Source organism: Musa acuminata, chromosome BXJ2-7, assembly GCF_036884655.1.
Source record: "Musa acuminata AAA Group cultivar baxijiao chromosome BXJ2-7, Cavendish_Baxijiao_AAA, whole genome shotgun sequence".
Classification (NCBI taxonomy): Eukaryota; Viridiplantae; Streptophyta; class Magnoliopsida; order Zingiberales; family Musaceae; genus Musa; species Musa acuminata.
The window spans coordinates 2,632,034-2,653,320 of NC_088344.1; the positions used below are offsets into that span (position 1 = coordinate 2,632,034).

At 35.6% G+C, this 21,287-nt stretch overlaps 1 protein-coding gene across 4 annotated transcripts; it reads left to right on the top strand.

Annotated features, from left to right (window-relative positions):
- The first annotated feature begins 454 nt into the window (after window positions 1–454).
- LOC135616609 (serine/threonine-protein kinase STY46-like) lies at window positions 455–21,029 on the top strand. 4 transcript variants are annotated; one of them, XM_065115972.1, is made up of 16 exons: window positions 455–936; window positions 1,242–1,356; window positions 3,361–3,476; window positions 3,654–3,767; window positions 6,221–6,293; window positions 10,361–10,471; window positions 12,149–12,202; window positions 12,385–12,521; window positions 12,629–12,736; window positions 12,841–12,914; window positions 17,150–17,325; window positions 17,857–17,952; window positions 19,475–19,555; window positions 19,659–19,709; window positions 20,128–20,268; window positions 20,548–21,029. In XM_065115972.1, exons 1-16 carry the CDS (start codon window positions 758–760, stop codon window positions 20,557–20,559), a joined length of 1,638 nt encoding a protein of 545 aa, XP_064972044.1. In that variant the 5' UTR covers window positions 455–757; the 3' UTR covers window positions 20,560–21,029. The 4 variants fall into 4 exon arrangements, with proteins under 4 accessions (XP_064972044.1, XP_064972045.1, XP_064972042.1 ...); XM_065115973.1 differs by having other exon boundaries at window positions 457–936; window positions 3,660–3,767; XM_065115970.1 differs by having other exon boundaries at window positions 459–936; window positions 1,242–1,365.
- The last annotated feature ends 258 nt before the right edge of the window (window positions 21,030–21,287 follow it).

Below are 21,287 nucleotides of genomic sequence, written 5' to 3' on the forward strand. Positions count from 1 at the left end.
TTATAACAATGTCAGTGTCCTAACAAAAGAGAGATCCTTGAAGTTCAAAAAAATGTGCATGGGATTTACATAATATCATGATTTTATAATAAAATTATGTAGTTATATCAAGATTTTATGTATGTGATTTTGGTTAGTTATAGATTATTTTTTATAATTAGTTATTTTTAATATTTCAGTCCTATATTTTTGAATTTTAATATTTACGAAAGTAAAATATTAAGAAAGAGAAGAGTTTTATTGGAGCAATGAGTTTAACATAAAGATTTTAATTAAAATTTAAAAAAAATATAAAAATCAGAATATTAAAAATAATTAATTATAAGAAATAATGTATAATTAACTCATATAATTGTCAGGGAGCAAAATAAAATAACAAAATATCAGGGGCTAAAAAGATGAAATATCTTCGGGTGGGGGAATTGTTCGTTCTCGGAAGGAATGTATCAAAAGGAAGGAAGCAGAGGGCTTGGACGTGACATGGCGATCGTAAGGCTGCTCCTATCCGAAAGGAAGGGATAAAAAAATCCTTCTTTAGGCCGTCTCTTCGGACTTTCCACTAACGCCGAAACATTCTGCGCTTTTCTTTTCTCCTCCGCTTCACTTCCTCCGGTATCTCCGCCGCTTTGCAGTATTCCTTGACTGCCGGAGATCCTTCTTCTTGTTCCCTTTTCATTCGGAACCCTAGCTTCGGTCCGTGGACATGGGCGCTTCCGCTTCCGAGTCCTAGCCTCAGAGCTCCAGCCCCGCGACCGACATGGACGAAGGCGAGGGCGAGAGCTCGTCGCCCGCGAGGCCCCTCGGCGGCCTCTCCCCCCGCGACGCCTTAAGGAACGAAATCTACGAGCGGCTGCTCGACAGCGGCAACGAGGAGGTCATATCCAATCCCAACCTCCGCGACCTGCTCGACGCACACCTCAGCCGCTTGCCCCTCAGGTTCTCCGCCCCCTTGCTTCTTTGTCTGTCTTTATGACTCTTCCCTTGTTCGATGTTTGAGTCGGATCACTTGTGTTATCTGCTTCGTGATCAGTATCCTGTGAGTCTTTACCTTGACTTTAACATCGATCTTTTTTTCTCAACTTGTTGAGGCGAAGATGTATAGTTGCAGTCTTGGCGCGTTAGGTGTTATAGTTAGTAATGTTTGAGCTGATTGGTTTAACAAATTGTTAAGAGGTGAAGTTGTGTTTCCAATTTTTTCGCTATCGGGATTGTTACTATCCCATGTATGATGTGTTTATTAGATATGGGCTTGATCTGAACATGGAAAGAGTAGAGGACGTGCTATTGCATCAGAAGATTCTTGCAGATGCTGAGGACCCAGACAAACGACCGATCTTCCATGTCCGCTTCATGAAGGTACAAAAGGTACCAGAGAACGCCTGTCATGAATACAACCCTTTTCATTACATGCTTCGTTGCAGGTTTTGTGGAACTGATCAAATATGATTTTTAAATGTTATATGGTTTCATGATTTGTATGCTTGTCTTTCCATCAGGTCCTTCTATCATTGACCTCTTACTTAGCTCTCGATCGTTGTAATTGTCAATATGAACTATGACATTCTTTTGGACCATCTAAAATTACCCTGTTAGTCACAAGAGAGCCTTGGAAACTGTGGTTCTTACCTGAGGGTATTTCAAGTACAGGTTAGACCATGAAGAATGTGTCAAATCTCTCAGTGTGATGGTCTAAAATAAAAACGATCTGTTTCTTGCACCATGTTTATGCATATATTCTTCTTAACTTTGTTGTGCTTATTATTCACACCTAAGTCAAGGATCAGCACGTACTGACTATTATTTACCAATTTGACCAAGCATCGATATCAAAACATGTAGCTTGATATTGGTATTTTATACTGCATTTTTAATATAATGGACAGTGTAGGTCAGTATGTTGCTCGGTACTGTACCATTCCAATAGCTTTACCAAAACCAGGGTCATAGATCCTTGCTTTGGGGACTTCTGTTTCAGGTTAAGCAAACATGCTCTAGATGATTGCATCAAGTCTCAGTTGTGGCTGTTTAGAGAAAAAAAGTTGACTACTACAGGAGATCATCATGATTTATATAATTACTTAACTCCGATCATATGTTTTGTTGTGAGCAAAAGATGCTGTGGCTTATCTTGCCCTGCTTTTCTCATCTCATATGTTTTTTTTTTTTTTATCATTGGACCTTATTTATTTTATACTAAAGATTGCTAGGAACATCATCAGCAACTACACAACACAATGTATTGTGATTTGGTTACTTCATCAACTATCTTACAACTTGCTACATGTTTGATCACACTTATCAATTTTTAGTTTTGTTTTCAAATTTCTCATTCTTCCTAACGTTCAATTAAGCAAACCTTTTATGTAGTCAATCCTTCTTTAAATGCACTTGTCTAAGTCTCGCTTTTAGTGTTTTCATATGTAACTTCTATTTGTAGGTAGGTAGCATCCACATCTTTGTTAAATTTCAAATACTCGTCACAGTACCCAATAAATCATTAGGTGTTGTTCTAATGGTTTCAGTACCAACGGGATTAGTGATGGTACTTTTTGGATAATGTTAATAAATTTCAAATTTCATTTCGTTGTCCAGTAGCTACAACAAGCTTTTTGATTGGTACCGCAGTTGCTGTTTGGTTAGGTATTGGAGCAACATTACCTATTGATAAATCACTAACTTTAGGTTTTTTAAATTGATTCAACCATGAAATACCATGATGTAGGTATCTAAGGAAGAGTGACTTTGCTTTTATAGCCAGGCATAACACACAAAGAAAAACAAAAAAGAAAGGAAAAGAAAAGGATGAATTAGGGCAAACAACAAAAAGAATAAGTAATTAAAATATACACTTGAGACACTCTTATCAATTTGGTCATTTTTCACTTTGCAAAGTGTGATCAATGCCGATAAGTGCTTTCTCCCAACTTTAGGTAATCTCATATATCAATTTAAGCAGACTTGAGTAAGTCCACACATGTGCTATACTTTATGTGACTGCTTTAGGGATTTATGGTCATGAGTTCACCTTATGTCGTGTGAAAACTGCCAGGCGATACTTGTTATGATCAGTGTATGTTGCAGCTTTTTTGTTAACCAGATATTGTTTGCTTCATGAAACTGCCAAATGAAGACAAGTTTTTTCTTGCATCGGATCCTTCAGGATAGACAGCTATGACATATCCTTTAAATTTTCATGTGATTGGTAACTTCGTATGGCTGGAATGTTATAACTTTGCCTTGACAATACATGACTCCCGCTGTATTTACAAAAGTTGTGGATTTTGTATTCTGAATGTGTGTGTTATCCCAAGTATTACTTTTTGTTAGTAATTCTCGTCTGTTTTATGTCATACTGGGTAGTGCATTCGGACCGGTGCATGTGAGGGTGATGTCCAGCAACAATCTGTGAGAATTGATTCAAATGGAAAAGGATATAGTGATATTGTCCATGAAGGAGACATGGTGCCAAATTTAAGGTACTCTACCCATCAAAATCTTTTCTACTATGAGGTATTTCTGATTGTTTGAAGTTAACTGATACATTTTGTTCAATTCTGCCTGATCTGCACCTGTCGCACAAACTTTTTTGCTCTTTCGTATTTCTTGTGATACTTTTGTTTTATATTGCTAACTGATACTAATTAGTTTGGAAGAAACAGAGACCGGGGAATTGAATTTGAACCTTGTTCAAAGCTTGAAGATCTGAATTTAGATGTTAAAGATATTGCTCAAGAAATCAGAGATTCAAAGGAGGTTCATTCTATGAGGTATATGCCTTATTATACCAATAAGTTCTCATAAGTGAGACTCAGTTCAAACCATTAATTACATGTTAGTTATATGAATTCCTATAACTTATATTACTAGTCAAATGTCATATAGATATATTGTTTTTCAAATCTGGAGGACTCTGAAAAGTTAAATGATTGGCTAAACCCTTATAGTTCAGATTTATTGACCTCCAGTTTTGATTTTCATTTTATGTAGATATTTTTTTTTAAATTTCTGTACACAACAGTGTTTATTATTGAACAAATTGAGAGCTCAGTGAAGAGATAGAGAATAATATGGCATAAATTGTGAAGGAATCCTGTACTCAAGAAATAGTCCATTTTGTTGACATGGACAAGGTTCATGTGAGAAAGGAACAGAAGTGATTCTGGTAGCTTAAATTTAGTTACAAAATGGAATTCTTTATTTAGCCAAGACTGACTCCATGACCTTTAGGCCTTACAAGTTCTCATATGTATGGAGGTTGATGTAGAAAAGTTACACTTGCCACTCTGCAAAACTGCACAGTGGCAGACAGAAGTTTTGAATTCTTAAAACATGCATCTAACTGTTAACACAACTTGTCTAGCATAGACCTATATTGTACCTCTTAGACCCCAAATAAGCTTAGAAATGACTCTGGACATTTTTTAAAATATCTACTAAAATTAAGAACAAATCTTGCCAAAAGACCATAGAATTATTTAGAAAATCCTAAATACTCCTATTCTAACTAGAAAATAATCTAGAATCAACACTTTGATAATAGCAGTCAACCAATTCACCTAGGGATTCTTCTTGCTTCGTCTTGATTCTAAGGGGGCTGGCCCAGCCCTTACTACTGTTGGCCAAGGTGGGGCCAGTATGTGAGGTGGCATGAGATCCTACCACTTTGGAACAAGCTTTGGAATTGTAAAACAAGAGCGAAGTAAATAAAATGCGAAATTGAATGTTCTCAATATTATTCTCCATTAGTTGCTTGAGATACCATGGCCTAAATACTTGTCAAACTGTTACATACCATATGGTATTTATCAGTCCAATTAGTATATCCCAATCAACATTTACCGGTCCAACAATGATAATGGACCATATAGCATGAAATTGCTTGGTCTACCTTTTATTATTTTTTCTAGTGTTATTGGGTGGTATGGGTTCAATCTACCACATGATATCCAGTGTTTTCAAAAAGTGCTTTGGCACGCACTTAGATGCTCGAGCAAGGTGAGACTCGAGCACCATGCAACACCTTAGGGCGAGGCGAAACCCGAGCGCCTTGCAACACCTTGGTGCGAGGCTTTTCAATATAGCGTTGCTTGGGCACACGCCTCAGTCCAAGTGCTAGGCGCCTCGGGCGTGTGCTCAAGCCAAATTAGGCGAGTTCGAGCTTTGGTTCGACTGGGCGAGTAAGTTAGTTCAATCGAACCAAGTAATATCACTTACCCTAACACACCCCGCGTGCTTGATCTAGTGAAAGAAATCAACGAAGTGAAACCCTATTACTCGTCGATCACCTTCGTATGCTTTGTCCGTCGCCTTCATTCACTTCGCTCGTTATTGTCAGCAACTTCATTATCCACTACAGCTTCGTTCGCTTTGTCCCTTTATGGAGAAATGTCTAGAGAGCCAAGCTTTTACTATGGAGAGCATTCCTACATCATTCTCCATGGTTAAGATGTCATCCACATATAACATCAAGAAGATGATAGTACTCTCACGTACTTTTTTGAACACACAAGGCTCATCTTCGTTATGCAACTTTGTCCGTCATCGTTTGCAGCTTTGTTCACTACTACAGCTTCGTTTGCTGTCGTCTTCAGCTTCGTTTGTCATTGGTTTCTACCTTCCCCACCTTCCTCTGCAGCCTTTCTCTGGTTACTTCTCCATTTCCTTAGTCCTCTCTTTCTCATTTTATGGGTAATAGTCTTGCGTTGATTGACTTGCTGCACCAACATGAGGTGGTGCGTTGTTAGGAGTTAGAACTTAGAAGTTCTAATTTCACTTAGGTAGGAATGTCACATTGATATAAAAACATTGAAGGGGAAGAGGAAGATGATGGGTTTGAGAATAATGAAGTTGATTATGATGATCATTGAATTTGATGTTAAACTTCACTATTTTGACATTTTTTGTTATTAGAAGATGGATAATGTAATTTGGTACTTTATATGATTCTAATTTAATGTGTCAATTTTATTTTTATGATCATATTTATCAAACATAATATATATTTTTAAATTTTAATATTCGGGAGTGCCTCGCTTCGCTTTGGTTGGTGCCTAAGCGACCGTCTAGTGCCTTGGGTATTTTGCGACCGTGGTGTATTTTGGTGCCTAGCTTGCATTGTACCTATCCACATTTATCAAGACCTTGATCAGCATTTAAAAACTTATGAGAAATCCTTTATATTTAGCTATTTGCTAAGAAAATTGTATTTTGTCATGTGCAGGCATGATATCAAGGATGTGCCGATTCATGAGATAATATTTTCATCAATTGACAAGCCCAAGCTCCTTAGCCAGGTAGGATGATTTTTTCTTTTCAGAATCATAAGATCTGTCTTTTTTTTCATGTTTCTGCACTATAGATTTGCTATCGAGATTTCTTGTTTACAGTTTCTTCATCATTGACATCCTCTGGAAAGGGGGAAATACATGTTGTTCCTGGGATGATTTGCTTAGCATATGCTTCCACAGTAGCACTATTAAGATTTCTGTGCAACAAAGAATCACCATTTGTGCAGTGCCTTTTTGGTGAGATAACCTATATAACAATTTAGTTGCGGAGGTTGATGGTGCTTGAAATATTTTGAAGCTGATAGGAACTATTCTAGCCTTATAATATTATCTACTCATTAGCATAATGGCCAGCATTAGTGTGCAACATCTACTGTAATGCATAATATTTGTGGGCAATCACTGGATATTTCCAAAATTCTTGTGCTTGCTTGTACTTTGATGTTTCTGGTCAGGGTTATATTGATCCTTGTAAGGGTTTTAGCCCTTTTTACCAAAATAGAAAAAAGCTAGGGTACCAGATGTACTAGATGTCATACACATGTGCCTTTATATTTGTAATCTCTGATATAATATTCTGACTACCGATTAGAGCTTTTTCTGTGGATGTGCTTACCTGCTCGACGTCTTGAACTGATTTTCCCATTTCAGCCACATTCTTCTCCCTACAAGCACCTAGAACTGCTTCATTGTTGATTAAACTTTGTTAAATGTCTAAATGAGCATACACATGATGTTTGCACCTCCAGAAATTTTAATGTTTGACAGAGTCGCTGAATGGTAGATTAGTAATGGAAAAAAAGTACCGGTAGGATGAACATACAGTGATTAAGCGAACTTGGAGCACATATGTAAGGAATAGGCTTTTGCCAGCAACTAAAGTATAACAAGAACAATAATACATAATGTCCCAACTATTTGGGATTGGCTAGATGATTCTTTTTCTGCCATTGATCTATAAGTAGGGCAATATCCCTTGTTTAGTTAAATGGTTGCCAAGCAACTGAAGCATAAATAGATTGTTGCTCTCTGACATGGTTGCTTGTTCCTGCATAAATAGTTGTCACCATCCAAAAGCTGAAAACATGGTTTCATTCAATATAACTTCTAGGATTTTAGATCTAAAATAACTAGTTTTTGTATATGACTTGACCCCTAAACCTTAGTGGCAGAAAAGGTGGAAACCAGTCAACTTCAGCACTATATATATATATATATATATATATATATATATATATATATATATATATATATATATATATATATATATATATATATATATATATATATATATATATATATATATATATATATATATATATATACATATATATATATATGTGTGTGTGTGTGTACGTATACACACACACATATATATGTATATCTATACATATATGTACACACACACATATATATATATATATATATACATATATACATATATACATACATATATATATATATATACATACATATATATATATATATATATATATGTATGTATGTATATATATACACACACAAACACACACACATGTGTGTGTGTGTGTGTGTATATGTGTATATATATATATATTTATATATTTATATTTGTGTATATATGTATATATGTGTATGTATGTGTGTATATATATATATGTATATACGTGTATACATATGTATATAAATATGTATATGTATATATATATGTATGTATACATACATATATATGGGAACTTATTTGCTTACATTCCAGGGAATTTTAAGTGATAAATCATAAATGACTTCTAATGGTTTAGTGATCAATGGTTCAATGGTTTGAGCTAAATCCAAATAAAGATCTGGATCTTGGCATAAGTAATTATAGGCCAATAAGTATGACAGATTGTTGTGATTGTGAAGATCATTTATGGTTGCCTTCTGAAATAACAAAAAAATTATATTATAGCACATATATTTTTACTTTCGAAAGGCCAGTATTCTTGTCAAGTTCCTAAATGATAAAACTATTCCAACTTTTATTGGGATTCACAAGTTTTGTAATTGTTTACTATGATGTAATTCAGTTTCTTGCAAAGCATGCTTATGAGAATAGATATCTTTCTGGTTAAAAATGAAGATATCCTTGGGTCATTCAGACAGGTGAATTATGATTACCTGATTAACATTACAAAAGGTTTCAGCCTTTCAGGATCTATATGGGGAACCCTGTTTTACATCATAAGGATCTCATCTAGGGATGTAACTGTGGTATGGGATGCATTCTAGTTTTACAAGAGATTGATGTCATGAATACTTCAAAATTTCCTGCTACCTGCAGATGAATAGATATGTTGTTTCCGAGATAGATTGTGCAGAAAGATCCAATTCTTGGAAGGTTGAAATAATGTGAACTGTTCCTAGCAAGGTTTTCGATACAGGTTGTTACTATATACTGGCTGGTTTTTGGAACAGTATGATACCATGGTACTGGGAGGTGTACTGCAGACTACCACCCTGTACATATGAGTAAAAAATATTAACAAGGAGAGAACAATGATTTACGGGTTATTTCTTTCTTTTCCTCTTCTACTTTGCTTTGTTTAAGTTTAAGGTCAGTAAATGTTCTTTCTCTTCTTCTTCCTCTCTTCTGTTCTCTATTGCTCGCTCAGTGTGGTGAATGTGATGGGTCTCAATGATTCAATACCTTAAAACTGCTGAACCAGTGTTTTTAATCAGTTTGGTTCACAGGATTATGGGCCAGGCGAGCCTGACTATAACGATCATCAAAACCTGGTCCAGACCTTCTTTGGGTTTATACTTTGGGTAAGGGGAGGTCTATATACTGCCCAGTGTTGGGTAGGAATGTACCACGTAGACTGTACTCGTCTGAGCAGTATCTTAAACCTTGGTCCTTTGTCGTTTCCTATATCTTCTGTCTTAATAAGACAGTAATTCATGAGCCATGGACCACTAGAGTGCAATAGTGTTTCTGGCTTATTTGGGCAATGCAACGAAGATTTTTGGGGAAAGCCCTTTGGTACATTAGACCTTCACATGCTTTATAATTGTTCATCTTTTGGAGGTTCAATGGGTTTAATCTCTAGTCTTTCGTACATTAAGCCTTATCATTCTTCATAATTCATTTTTTGGAGGTCAATGGGTTTAATTCCAGGCTTTGTGGATTAGTTCTTGTCCAAAGAGAGAGATGGAAACTCCCCTTAAAACTCACAGTGAACTATGGATATTCAAATTATACATGTCAATCGAGAGTAGAGAATTTTGATCACCTACCGTTTTGAGTCTATCCTCGTTGACTTGCAATGAACCATGACTTTTCTGTTTCCATACTTATGGATGTGCTTTTCTGATAAAATGGTGAAAAAAGTCAATGTTGCAAAATCTAACACTAAAAAAAGCAATAATCTTTTTTTCTTCCCTTCTCATTTTGGATGTTATTTTTGGAAACAAGATGCTCCTCTTGGCTTAAGAATCCTACTCAGTTAATAACAAAGCTTTTGAGCCATAGGCTTAAATATCCTCCTGATAGAACATTGATATAGCAGGCCTTCCTTAGGAGTTAGGCTGAACTAACCGATGCCACCTCCTAGGAGTGGGAGATTCTCATGATGGAGCATCGCGGGCCCATATTTGGAGTTAGACTGAACTAACTGGTGCCACCAATTTGCAAAGTGGTTCAGCTTTTTGCAGATGGTTCCATGAAGCTCTAGATACTAGATATGGGTCAATTGTATGATGGTGGTTATCAAGCTAGTCATAGGAACCAGGTAGTAACTAACCAAAACTTTTATGCAACTACATATTCTACCTGCTTGATGATGATGTCCTTCATAGAGAAACAGATCAAGTATGTGATCTATATTAAATGCACTGGTGATATTTTAATACATTTTGTATACTGGTGTTGCTAAAGTTGTCTGATGAGGATTGCATTCTCTTTCCTTTGCTCCTGTTTTCCAAACTGATGTTTCATAAACACTTTTTTATGGTTGACATAAATATCTCACTCCATAAGTTTAAGGTGAATTATTATGATTACTTCCATTGTTTCTCATTACATTTTTTTCAAGTTTAAATTCAATCTACTCTTTTAGTTATCTGCTTTGCTTGCCGACATTGGGTTGAACATCCGTGAAGCTCATGTTTTTTCAACAACTGATGGTTATTCCTTGGACGTGTTTGAAGTTGATGGTTGGCCAGAAGAGGTAATCTTTCTTTGTTCTTTCTTTTTCTCTTTTTTCTTCCTGGATAAGTTGTGGCCACAAAAAAAGTTATTTAAACAGCTGAGTTGTACTCATTTAGTTTCCTTGCCAAGATGGAAGTCTTATTGTTTTATTTATAGTCAATCTTGCCCAAGGCTATGCATGAAAATTAGAAAAAAAAGGCTACTGATTGTGAATTCACAGCCTTTGGAATAATCATGTAAATTAGTGTAACTAAGAAGGTAGAGGAAGTTTACACATGAACAACCTTTTGTGTGAAAAAGAGAACATTTGCATGGTAAAGAGGCTTCCGAACTAGATTTATTTATATTTAATTTGATTTAGTTGATAGATTATGGCCTTAACCAGATTGATTGCTCCATGTTGCAGCTGGCATTGTGTCTTATCCTTGTTAGTCCATTATTTGAATAAATGTCAGTTGTTGGACCTCTACGTTCAGAAAAAGGCAACTCAAAGTCCCTATACTTGTCAGTCAACTAACATCTACCTCTATCTATCTTGATATCTTGTTAGACCTTCTGCTTATCGTGTAAAAGATTATTTCTTTGCTTCATTCTTCCTTCATCTCTACTTTATTCTTATATGGTACCTTTGTTTATATATCCACCAAATTGATCTGTGATAGATGTAATTAAATGGTATATTAGGGTAGTTATATGTGTGTGTGTGTGTGTGTGTGTGTTTGATTTGACATTATTTAATGTACCTTTTGGCGGCATCAAAGTCTACAATATTTTCTTATTTTGTTTAAGCTATAAATCTGTATCAAAATCTACGATGCAATCTTTAAGCCATCCCTAAGCATCACAGCTTCAGCGATTATTATTGAATTTTAGTCTCCTTGCACGAAACAAATTATCTTTATAGTTTGCATATTTTATGTTTGTGTTTGTTGTAGAATCCTTGGTAGTTAGTGCAGTGATCATTTATGCTTATTGTCTTTCTGCTAGTTGTTTCAAGCATCTCCTCTGTTTTACCAATAGAAGTGCACATAACAGAAATAATTTCTTGAAATGCTTTGCATTGTAAATTACTTCCAAGTGAATTTTACGTTTAAGTCACCTGGAATTGAGACTCGTATCATAATTCTCAATCACATGAAACAAAGCACCTGTAGTGGACATGTCACCAATTGATACACGATTCAGCAGAGAAGGAATCTGTTAAAGGATCGGCCCTCTAGTTGACTAAAATAAGTTTTCAATAATGAGATCTTCCTGCACTATAGGCTTTTCCAATTTATCTTAGTTTTTTTGTGGTGTAGAACATTCTAGAGGTTGAGATAATTTTAACCATTTAGAACACATTTTAATCTAATATCTTCAACCAATTGTAGTTTTTTCTTGACAGTGTGAAAGTGGAGGTTGACTAACTGTTATGGTTTTCGCTTTATATTATTTCAGTTCCACTGCATATTTCTCCTACTGCATCCTTGTTGTCTATGTTTGTCTGGTTATATGTTGCACAAATTAATCCTCTAATTGTAATGTGTGGTTCCTCTGGGCATAGCTGTTTCCTTCTGTTCTGCCCACGAACCAGGTTATGTTATGTTCACATGGGCCCTTAAATTAATAAAGGGCACTGTGATCCTGGTTTCTTCTAATGGCAGGGATCTATTCCAAGCCAAAATGTTGCTGACTTTGCAATGGGTGTGGTCAGGAAACAGATGGTTTGCTGAAGGAGCTGGATGCTGCAGCCATTGCATATAATGAGGTATAGTTATGTTATGTTCCACAAGAAATTACTTTTACTTTTTTTATTGGATTTATTTGTGTCAAAAAGAAGAACTTTGTATATTTTCAAAATTTTGTATATTTAAACATTTAGCAGTTCCTGCTTAATCAATGATGCAATACTTAAAATGAATGATGCTCTTTTTTCTGGGATTAATATAGGGTTCCTTGTCTGGCGCATCTCGTTGTTCGTCCACCGAAAAGGTGCTGGGTTCACAATCAAAGGTTGTTGATTGGGAAATTGATAGAAGATTTTTGAAGATGGGAAAAAAGATTGCACGTGGATCTTGTGGAGATTTGTAAGTCTGGAAATTTATGAGATATTGCTACTTCTGCTTCTTCACCTTTTGTCTTATAGTTTTATATCTTAACTGTATGTGTATTGGTGTTTTGACGCTTCATAAAGGTATCGTGCAACTTACTTGGGTCAGGATGTTGCGGTGAAGATTCTTAGAGCTGATCAGCTAAATGAAGCTTTGTTGCTGGAATTTAATCAAGAAGTAGATATTTTAAGGTGTTTCATAAATATAACTGCATTTGAGACTTTCAAAGTCTTATAACTCCTATTATACTATGTCAACTTAGTCATTATTGTTCTGAAGTCTCTTTTTATTTCAGGAGAGTTCACCATAAAAACATTGTTCACTATCTAGGTGCATGTGTGAAGCCTACAGAACTTTGCATAATAACAGGTAAATCTTAAATTGACAATGACAAATTTTTTTTTTCACGGTTTAGAAGAAAGGGCATTATTTCATTCTTTAAGTTAGCTCGTACCAGTATTAGGTGGATGTTAAGCGGAAGATTCACTTTTATCTTGATGCTAATACTTTTCAGTAGTGACTGTCACATCCCGAGCCTGAATACCACCTGGGTTAAGTTATTAGAAGTTGTCCTTTGAGGATGGGTAGAAACACATGCTAATGAAAGCCATTCACTAAAGTCCCTGACGTCCTTGCTAGGCCCATGCATGTATCATGTATCACCCTAAAGGCAGATCACCAGCCTTCCGAAGCCCTCAATTTTGCTATGCTCTTTTCTGATTTATTCCTTTTCTCCTTTCTCTTTTTGCTTCTCATTAGATTGATTTGGATGACAATGATCATCAATCTTATGATGAATTGATGATACTATTGAATCCAGAAGCCATGATGTTAAGGTCTGAACTTATGCCTCATTTAAGCCTTGGGATTAGTTGGTGTCCTGAAACTTGATTTCTGGATCTTTATTGGATGTCTAAACAATCTTAAATGTGCATCCTTCATTTTATTTTTGATAGTTATCACCTTCAGTAATTCACAGTTGCAAACATCTCTTGCTCTTTCTTTTTTACTAATCCACATATTCATCTCACCATCCTCATGGCACATTGTCTCTTTGGATACACTGTTTTCTAATTGTATTTTTCTGTAAAATTGTTTACGTTCTGGGATGATGAGGTGCAGACAACAGTCAGACAACACTCTTGGGATACACTGTTCACTTTAGTCGTCTTACTTAATTTATTATGATTTCTTCTTTAATCTTCTGTACTTGATAACAAATAGATCGAACATATTAGGCACAATCTTTTGGGCCTTCTTGAACATCTGTTTTGGCTAAAGGTTCAACTCTTCTGTGGTCTTGCTAAAGTTGTCTTCAATAGTCATTCTCTCTTAATTAAATTAACAACATGTATGATGCTTTTTCCCGCTCCTTGTTAGTACTTGAAGTTAAACTACACCACTAGAATGTGATTATAATATTATGTTTGCCTGAATTATAGGCAAAAAGAATACATCAGTACATTTATGTGTCATAGTAAAATCATAGCATTTTGACACATCTGTGTAGACAGACAGGTAAGTTTTTTGTTTGCCCATGAGAGGTATCAAAATATTTTCTTGTGTGATGGATTATATTCTAGCACTATGAGATAAACCTCTGTCCTGCCCTTTCACAGTCTATATATAATGTCTGCCATACCGGATCGTACGGGCGGTACGTACTGGTCCGGCAGGTCAGCGGTACACGGATCGCCTGGTACCGGTCCGCACTGCACTGTAGCAGTACTGCAGTGCTCGGTACACCTGGGTGTACCGAGCGGTACACCGTACCGTACCAATACCGAGCCCGGGTCGAAACGCCGGTACGGTATGGTACGGCAGATCCTATTATATATAATTATGAGGAACTGCATTAGAATGTAAGGCTCTTTTAGTCAAATAGTCATAACTTTTTAGACTTTTCATGTTGTGGTTTCTTGTTTTGTTTTATGTAGAAAAAAAAACTATTAACAAGTGTATCTTTATGTTGATAGTTCAGAAGGCTAGCAGCTGGCTTTTATAATAGTCTAAATATTAACTTTTCCTAGAGACACATTAGCATCCACCTCTTGCAACACCTGAACCTGGATGTGACAGAAAAGAATGATGAGGTTAGCCATATAGCCTGGAAGGAAAAATCTAGTATTTTGTAGCTCTGCTACAATTTTAAGACTTGTCTGGGTTTGATATATCAGTGTGCTAGATCTAGTTTGTTAGTCTAGATATTATGTAAGAAAAAGATAAAGGTGCTTCAAGTTAAAGTAGTTCATACAGCATTAAATATTTTCTTTGATTTTTATAATAAAAGTTCAATGTGTATTTTCTCCTTATGTCAGTTTCTTGCTTGCATTCTAATTTTCTTTGAAGACAAAGTTGCAACAAGTATCCCTTCAATAATTTTTCATGTTTATCTCTCTGGATTTAAGTATAGCATCTGCAAGACCAAGAAACTTGCATATTCATCAGTCGACTATCATTTGATAGTTGACTTTCAAACTTTAATTGGAATTGATAATCATCAATTTGGTGCTTCAAAACTATGATGATAAAAAATATTAAGGTGTATTTTGGTTGTTTTGTATTCTCTTATATCTTTTAATTTTAGACTAGCTACTAAAAAACCATGGTTGCTAGTGGTTAACCTGAATTTTCCATATAACTTTTAATCAAATGGTTATATAAGGAAAATCATAATATTTGACAGGACATGTATGCTACACTGGGATTTGTATTGGCAAATATATTATTCTCAACTCTGCTAGGAAATGTGTGAAAAGTCCCCTTCTTTAAAGGAGCTAGTTGGCAACTTTTTTACCTACAGACCACTTCCACATCTAATAAAGGATACAAACAAACTTGTTAATTGAGGAAAGAGAAGTACAGAATTAGACAACATTAAATGCATAAAGAAGACCGATAGATTGTTGAAAAGTGTAAAAGTGGATATGTTACATTAATCAGTGCTTCAATGCAAATCATGTTGGTGACTCAATATGGCTATATTAGAATTTTGTAGCAGACCTATAAACACTAGATTTTTTCCTTTTGGGTTATAGTTGCATCACTAATTTTCTCTAGAAACCAAACTAGTATCTTTGACCTCTCCAAAAAGATATGTTAATATTCTTCTTGAGGCCCTATCTGATACCAGTTTTGGCAATTGGATAAACTGGTATACCAAGCTATGTACCCAACCTGTACCGACCGGCTTCACCAGAAAAAGAAAATTGTGAAAAAAAAAAAAATCAGATTTATAAATATCAGTTTCTACATGCTAGTTCAACCAGTACTTGGGACCTTGTTAAAAGTTTCTTACAGCTCATAATCTATACAGTAGGCCTAGACCAAGGTTATGATCTCGGGATATGATGGCTGAGCTATTGTTGCTGTGCTTCATTCATCAAGGGCTGTGACCTTGTATCTACTATCCAAAAATACTATATAGGTTTGGAAATGGCTCAAATGAGCTCAAGCCTAAATTTGGTCCAAATATGTTTTTAAAGGTTAGCTTGAGACCTGGTTCACATCCAGTGGTGAAGCTTACTGTTGTTGACTTTAATGCTTAAGTTCCCTTGTCTGTCCAAAAGAAATTAATTTAATTCGTCTGTCCCAACTATTTGAGGTCATCCATTTGGATCTTTCTCCGGAATTGAGCTTTGTGTAGGGTAATACCACAACCAACCAAAAGAACAAACTAAAACCAAATTCCTAATCCTATTAGAGGACAAGCAGAGAACAAAAAAAAAGACAAGCAGAAGCATCAACAATGTGTAAAAGCAAATGGCCAGATCTTGGTGCTGCAGTTTGCTATAAATCTTTGTATTTGTTTTTCTTTTCTGGTAATTTAATCCTGTACTGCATGCACAGTAATTATCTCTTCCTAAGCTGAAATAGTAAATTTTCTTCAATGGTATTTCTTTATTCATTAAAATATATTTTTTCTTTGAAGAGACTTTTTGAGTTCTGGCTGACTGGACCTCATTATAAGAGTAATTGTTGGCTTGTGAAGAACTTAGGCTTCTTATATGTTCAATTTGGTAAAGTAGGATTGCTGGAATTATATAACAAAAGCTTGATTAAAGGGTAGATGGGATCAATGTTTGCTGTACCACCCAAAATGGTACAGTACGGGCAAGTATGTACCGGTCCGGGCATGGGCCGATACGCGAACCACCCCATTCAGGTGGTCTAGTTAAATTAATAAAAAAATCAATGAAATGGTGGGGTCCTTGTCCAAATCAGCATTAAGAAAAAGAGAGAGATTAGGTCTCGTGAACACGAGCCCTCTTCTCGCGTAAGATGTCACCGCCTTGCCATCGCCGCTTCACCACTGTTGCCACTGCTGTTTCGCCGTTGTATAAGATGCCACTGCCTAGCTATTGTTTTGATGATGTCGTTGGCTCACCGCTGCTGCTTCACTGCTACCATTGATGATGTAAATTTTCTTCAAACAATAAACTGCAACAAACTGTCGATGGTTAGTTTGTTAATAATTAGAGTGAGCACGACATTAAAACGGTATTTTTCTTTCCGCCAATTTTATTAGCATGTTGTTACTTCAGTGTTTCTTGTTAACATTTTGTTTAAATTCTTTGCTTACAAGTGAAATAATTTTTATTCAGAATACATGACTGGTGGAAACCTTTATGATCATCTACATAAGGAGCACATATCTTTGGAGCTCCCACACTTGCTGAAGTTCTCCATTGATATCTGCAAAGGAATGGACTATTTGCACCAAAACAACATTATTCATAGGGATCTCAAGACAGCAAACCTGCTGTTGGATGCCAACAGTGTATGCAGCTTTTTTTTTTTCTTTTTTATCCTGTATTATCACTCAGATTTGATGCCACCTTAGTTTTGTGTGTATATTTCATTATGTCATATATCATTTTTTTCCAAATAATGTACTTGTCCATAACTAGGGGAAAAATCTCACTGAAGTTACATGTCACCTCTTCCAAATGGAAAGGGGACACAGAATCAAGCCATTGCTCAGGAAACCTATAAATTTAATTTGATTTTCAGTGGATTCCGTTCTTATTTATGGCTTCAGTTTGTAAGTTTGTTAGTCCAGAATATTCTTCTTGCCCTTGTTTGTTTGTATGCTTGTTCTTGTGAGTGTTTATTTTAGTTGAAGAGATGCATTTTGACATTTGTTTGGGGTTGTAGTGATTTATTTGAGTTACAGGAATCTATCTTTACACCCATTTAGGCGAGTGGCTGTTCTTTCTGTTAATAATGCTAATGTAATTAATGAATTCCATGAGGTAATGCTATCTTGTTTTGTTTGATAAATTCCATTGCAATTCGTTAATCAATGTAGGTTGTAAAGGTGGGTGACTTTGGTGTGGCTCGGTTTCAGAATCAAGAGGGAGTCATGACTGCTGAAACTGGTACATACAGATGGATGGCCCCTGAGGTAGGTTTATTCTGTTTATAGACTGTCCTTTTTGCTGTTATCACCTGGTAGTAAAAACTGATTTACACTTTATTAATTTACCTCAGTCTTTGAGTTTCTCTTACCATTAAATTTTAGCAGACTTGTCATTCTTAGTGACTTCTACTAACTTGGTTGCTTAAATTCTGTCATCAAAACACAAAATGCAGTTTCAGCATTGGGTCACTAGATGATGATATTGATTATTTCTTGAATGTTATATAAAAGTATAAATTCTGTTAGTTATAAATTAAAAAAACATCACGTCGGAGAATAAATTGCATGATACCATGTATGATATCAAATGTCTTTGTTCTTCTAGTGCACATGGTCGTTGGTGATCATTGTATTTCAGCAAGATTGGCGAAACTGATACAAAGTCACCAAATTTCTGAGTGTGGGAGCAAACTGTATGGAAATGGTACAGTCATTGTACTTTGTAATACAAAAAAATTAGCTTCGGGCTAAAATGTTTGCCACAAACAGAATGATTTAGATTATGGAACAATTTGATTGAAACAAGATTTACAACTGTAAAATCATATGTCGGTTTATACTATCAAATGTTTTAGATGGTGGGCTTTGGTACAACAGTAAAGTTGCTCTTGTGATCTGAGTGACTAGGGTTTGAGTTTGAGTAACAAAAACAATCTCTCCACTTAGGGTAAGATTTCATGCATTGATCCTCCTTAGACCTTATATTTGTAGGTGTATCATGCATGTGGCCATTCTTTTTGGGCTGTCAAAAATTATCTTTGGAACCAAATGGAACATTGTAAGAATTTATGCTTGAGAGAAAATTAATTGCATCATTTACAATGAGGTAATGCTTTAATTTAGATGAATTTATTTTGATTTTATAATCCGAAACCATGAGACAGTAAAGATTTTTAAAGATTCTGATGGTTCTATGATTAATTTGAGCATAATGGTGAATGCCCATCAAAGAGATACCAGTTTAGTAGAAAAAAATGACAATAATAACAAGGTAAATTAATTTCAAATGTATTTGAAATTTTAATATCCTGGATGCCTGACTGAATCTAACATGTTTCTAAGTCTGTGCAAAATTTTTCCCTGCTAAAATTTCCAGATTTGTTTCTACCTACAATGTGAGGTTATGAATCCTTGTGGGAAGAAGGAATACGGAAAGCAAATTTTCAAAAAAGAGTAAAATATCATGGGTTTTGGAAATTGTTGTTACTACTGAAAATATTTACATGTCATGGGCCATATCACGGCCATAGTTAGTGATAATATGTATAAGTTAAAACATAAAATTGTGCATTTTCTCGGAATTGCAACAGCTTGACTCTTTTATCATGATGATGACTATGGTAAATGCTTATATGTAGGTGTTAAAGCATAAAGTTCTGCACATTTAGGTCCTTCCAATCTCTGGATGAATCTTAACAAATTTTACACCTTATGTATAATGCTACTGTGCCTTTACGGCTTCAAAAATTATTGTTTATAATGTGCTTTTATACTATTGTTTTTGAAGGTTATAAACCATCAACACTATGATAATAAGGCAGACGTGTTCAGTTTCGCAATTGTTCTATGGGAGTTAGCAACATCAAGGGTAAGCATTTGAGAAACATCCTACTTCAAGATACTGATTTGTGGTCAAGAAATTGGACCTATGTTAATATCTGTAAAAGTAAAAAGTTTCTTTTGTCCTGAAGGTTCCATATGATAATATGACACCCTTGCAAGCTGCTCTGGGAGTAAGACAGGTCTTTCTTTTCTCTCACACTCTGGATAAATGTATTCTTTTACACCTGCTCGAATTTTGGAAAAAGTTCCAATTACTGATACCTTCATGCAAAATTGAAGTAACATGATTGCCCTTTTTTAAAATGCACTTTGGACACCCGAAAGAGGTTATAGCTTTTGTAGAATGCTTCAAGAGAACTAATAATCATAGAAAGGATAGAAAATTTTGTTATTGCTTTGCTTCACACTAATTTCTTTTGGAGTATCAAGTTTTTTGTGGGATGGGTAAGATATGATTGATTTTTATTGCATAGTTTGTAGATGGCTAGCTTGTTTTAGACCTGCATATCCCTTTGTTTAAGATACTTGTTCAGAAGCAATAAACTTTTTGTTAAGGTGCTTAATAATATTGTATAACTGATACTTGTGTGATGCCAGGGCCTACGGCCAGATATTCCAAAGGATATGCATCCTAGATTAGCAGCTTTGATGCAGAGATGCTGGGACGAGGTTCCTTCTAAACGACCCTCTTTTGAAGAGATAACTCAAGAACTCGAGGAACTCTTGCACCAAGTTCAGGTGCACCTTCTTACTAGCTATTCAACTAATTTTTCATATATGGTGTCAATGATACATCAATGCCATTATTCAACTAACTATTGCAACTGCTATCTTTGAGCTGTTAATCTTTCTAAATAGATTTTGTTCGTAAAGGCAATAGCTATGACCGACTACTTGCATATTAGGCTTGTTTAATTGCGATCACGGTCATCATAGAATATCCTAAGAATATGGTGCTCTCTTTGACATGCCATTTCAATGGAAGTTTACACATTTTGGGTAATGTTCATCTTGCAGGCATCAGAGTAAAACAAGCCCATGATGAACGTACCCAGAGATCCAAGTTTAATGTCAATTGTGAGCACCAAAGTTTTACGGTCTACCTTGCAGGACATTAGGTTTGGCATTGTGTACAAAGGACTTGAGATTTCTTGGTCGCATTGATTCATACATCATACCGCCACTATAGGTTTTTACATGGAAGTACATGTTCTCTGTCCCCCTACAAGGAAGCCGAGATATTGAATTCTACTGTAAATATTCCTTGAGCTTTTTCATGGACGAGGCATCCATGCCTGTCGTCTCACATATGCTAACCCTTTCCTGTCAAATAGAACTGGGAAATCACAAATGGACGGTTTCTGATGTGTTTTTGTGCATCAACCTTCCGCAGCGAAACTCTTTTTATGGTAGTTTGAACCCAATCATTGTTATTTAACGACTATTTCACTGTAACAAACTTATAGAGATCAATAGCTATGCAAAGATAAGCTTGAATATGTGCTGTTAACTGATCGATCGATATGCATGCCGATCTACTATAATTTGTAGAGGAATACTGAAACAGTATGTTAATGGCATGGTGCCGTGGCAACAAAAATACACCAAGGAAAATTTCCACTGGACAAATTACCTTTCAAGTGTTTGTTTGGCAGGGCGACTAAGAATTTGGAAATTTGCTTTTCCACATTTTATGGGCAACTTCTGGTTATTTTCTTTGCAATCAGACGTCAGGTGTGTTATCGGACAATTACGTA

Excerpts from the sequence above, each read along its gene's own strand:
- LOC135616609 (XM_065115970.1), top strand. The coding sequence starts at position 758 with ATGGACGAAGGCGAGGGCGAGAGCTCGTCGCCCGCGAGGCCCCTCGGC. Across the intron at positions 1,366-3,360 it reads GCTTCATGAAGGTACAAAAG|TGCATTCGGACCGGTGCATG; the intron begins GTACCAGAGAAC and ends CATACTGGGTAG. Across the intron at positions 3,477-3,653 it reads GACATGGTGCCAAATTTAAG|AAACAGAGACCGGGGAATTG; the intron begins GTACTCTACCCA and ends TTAGTTTGGAAG.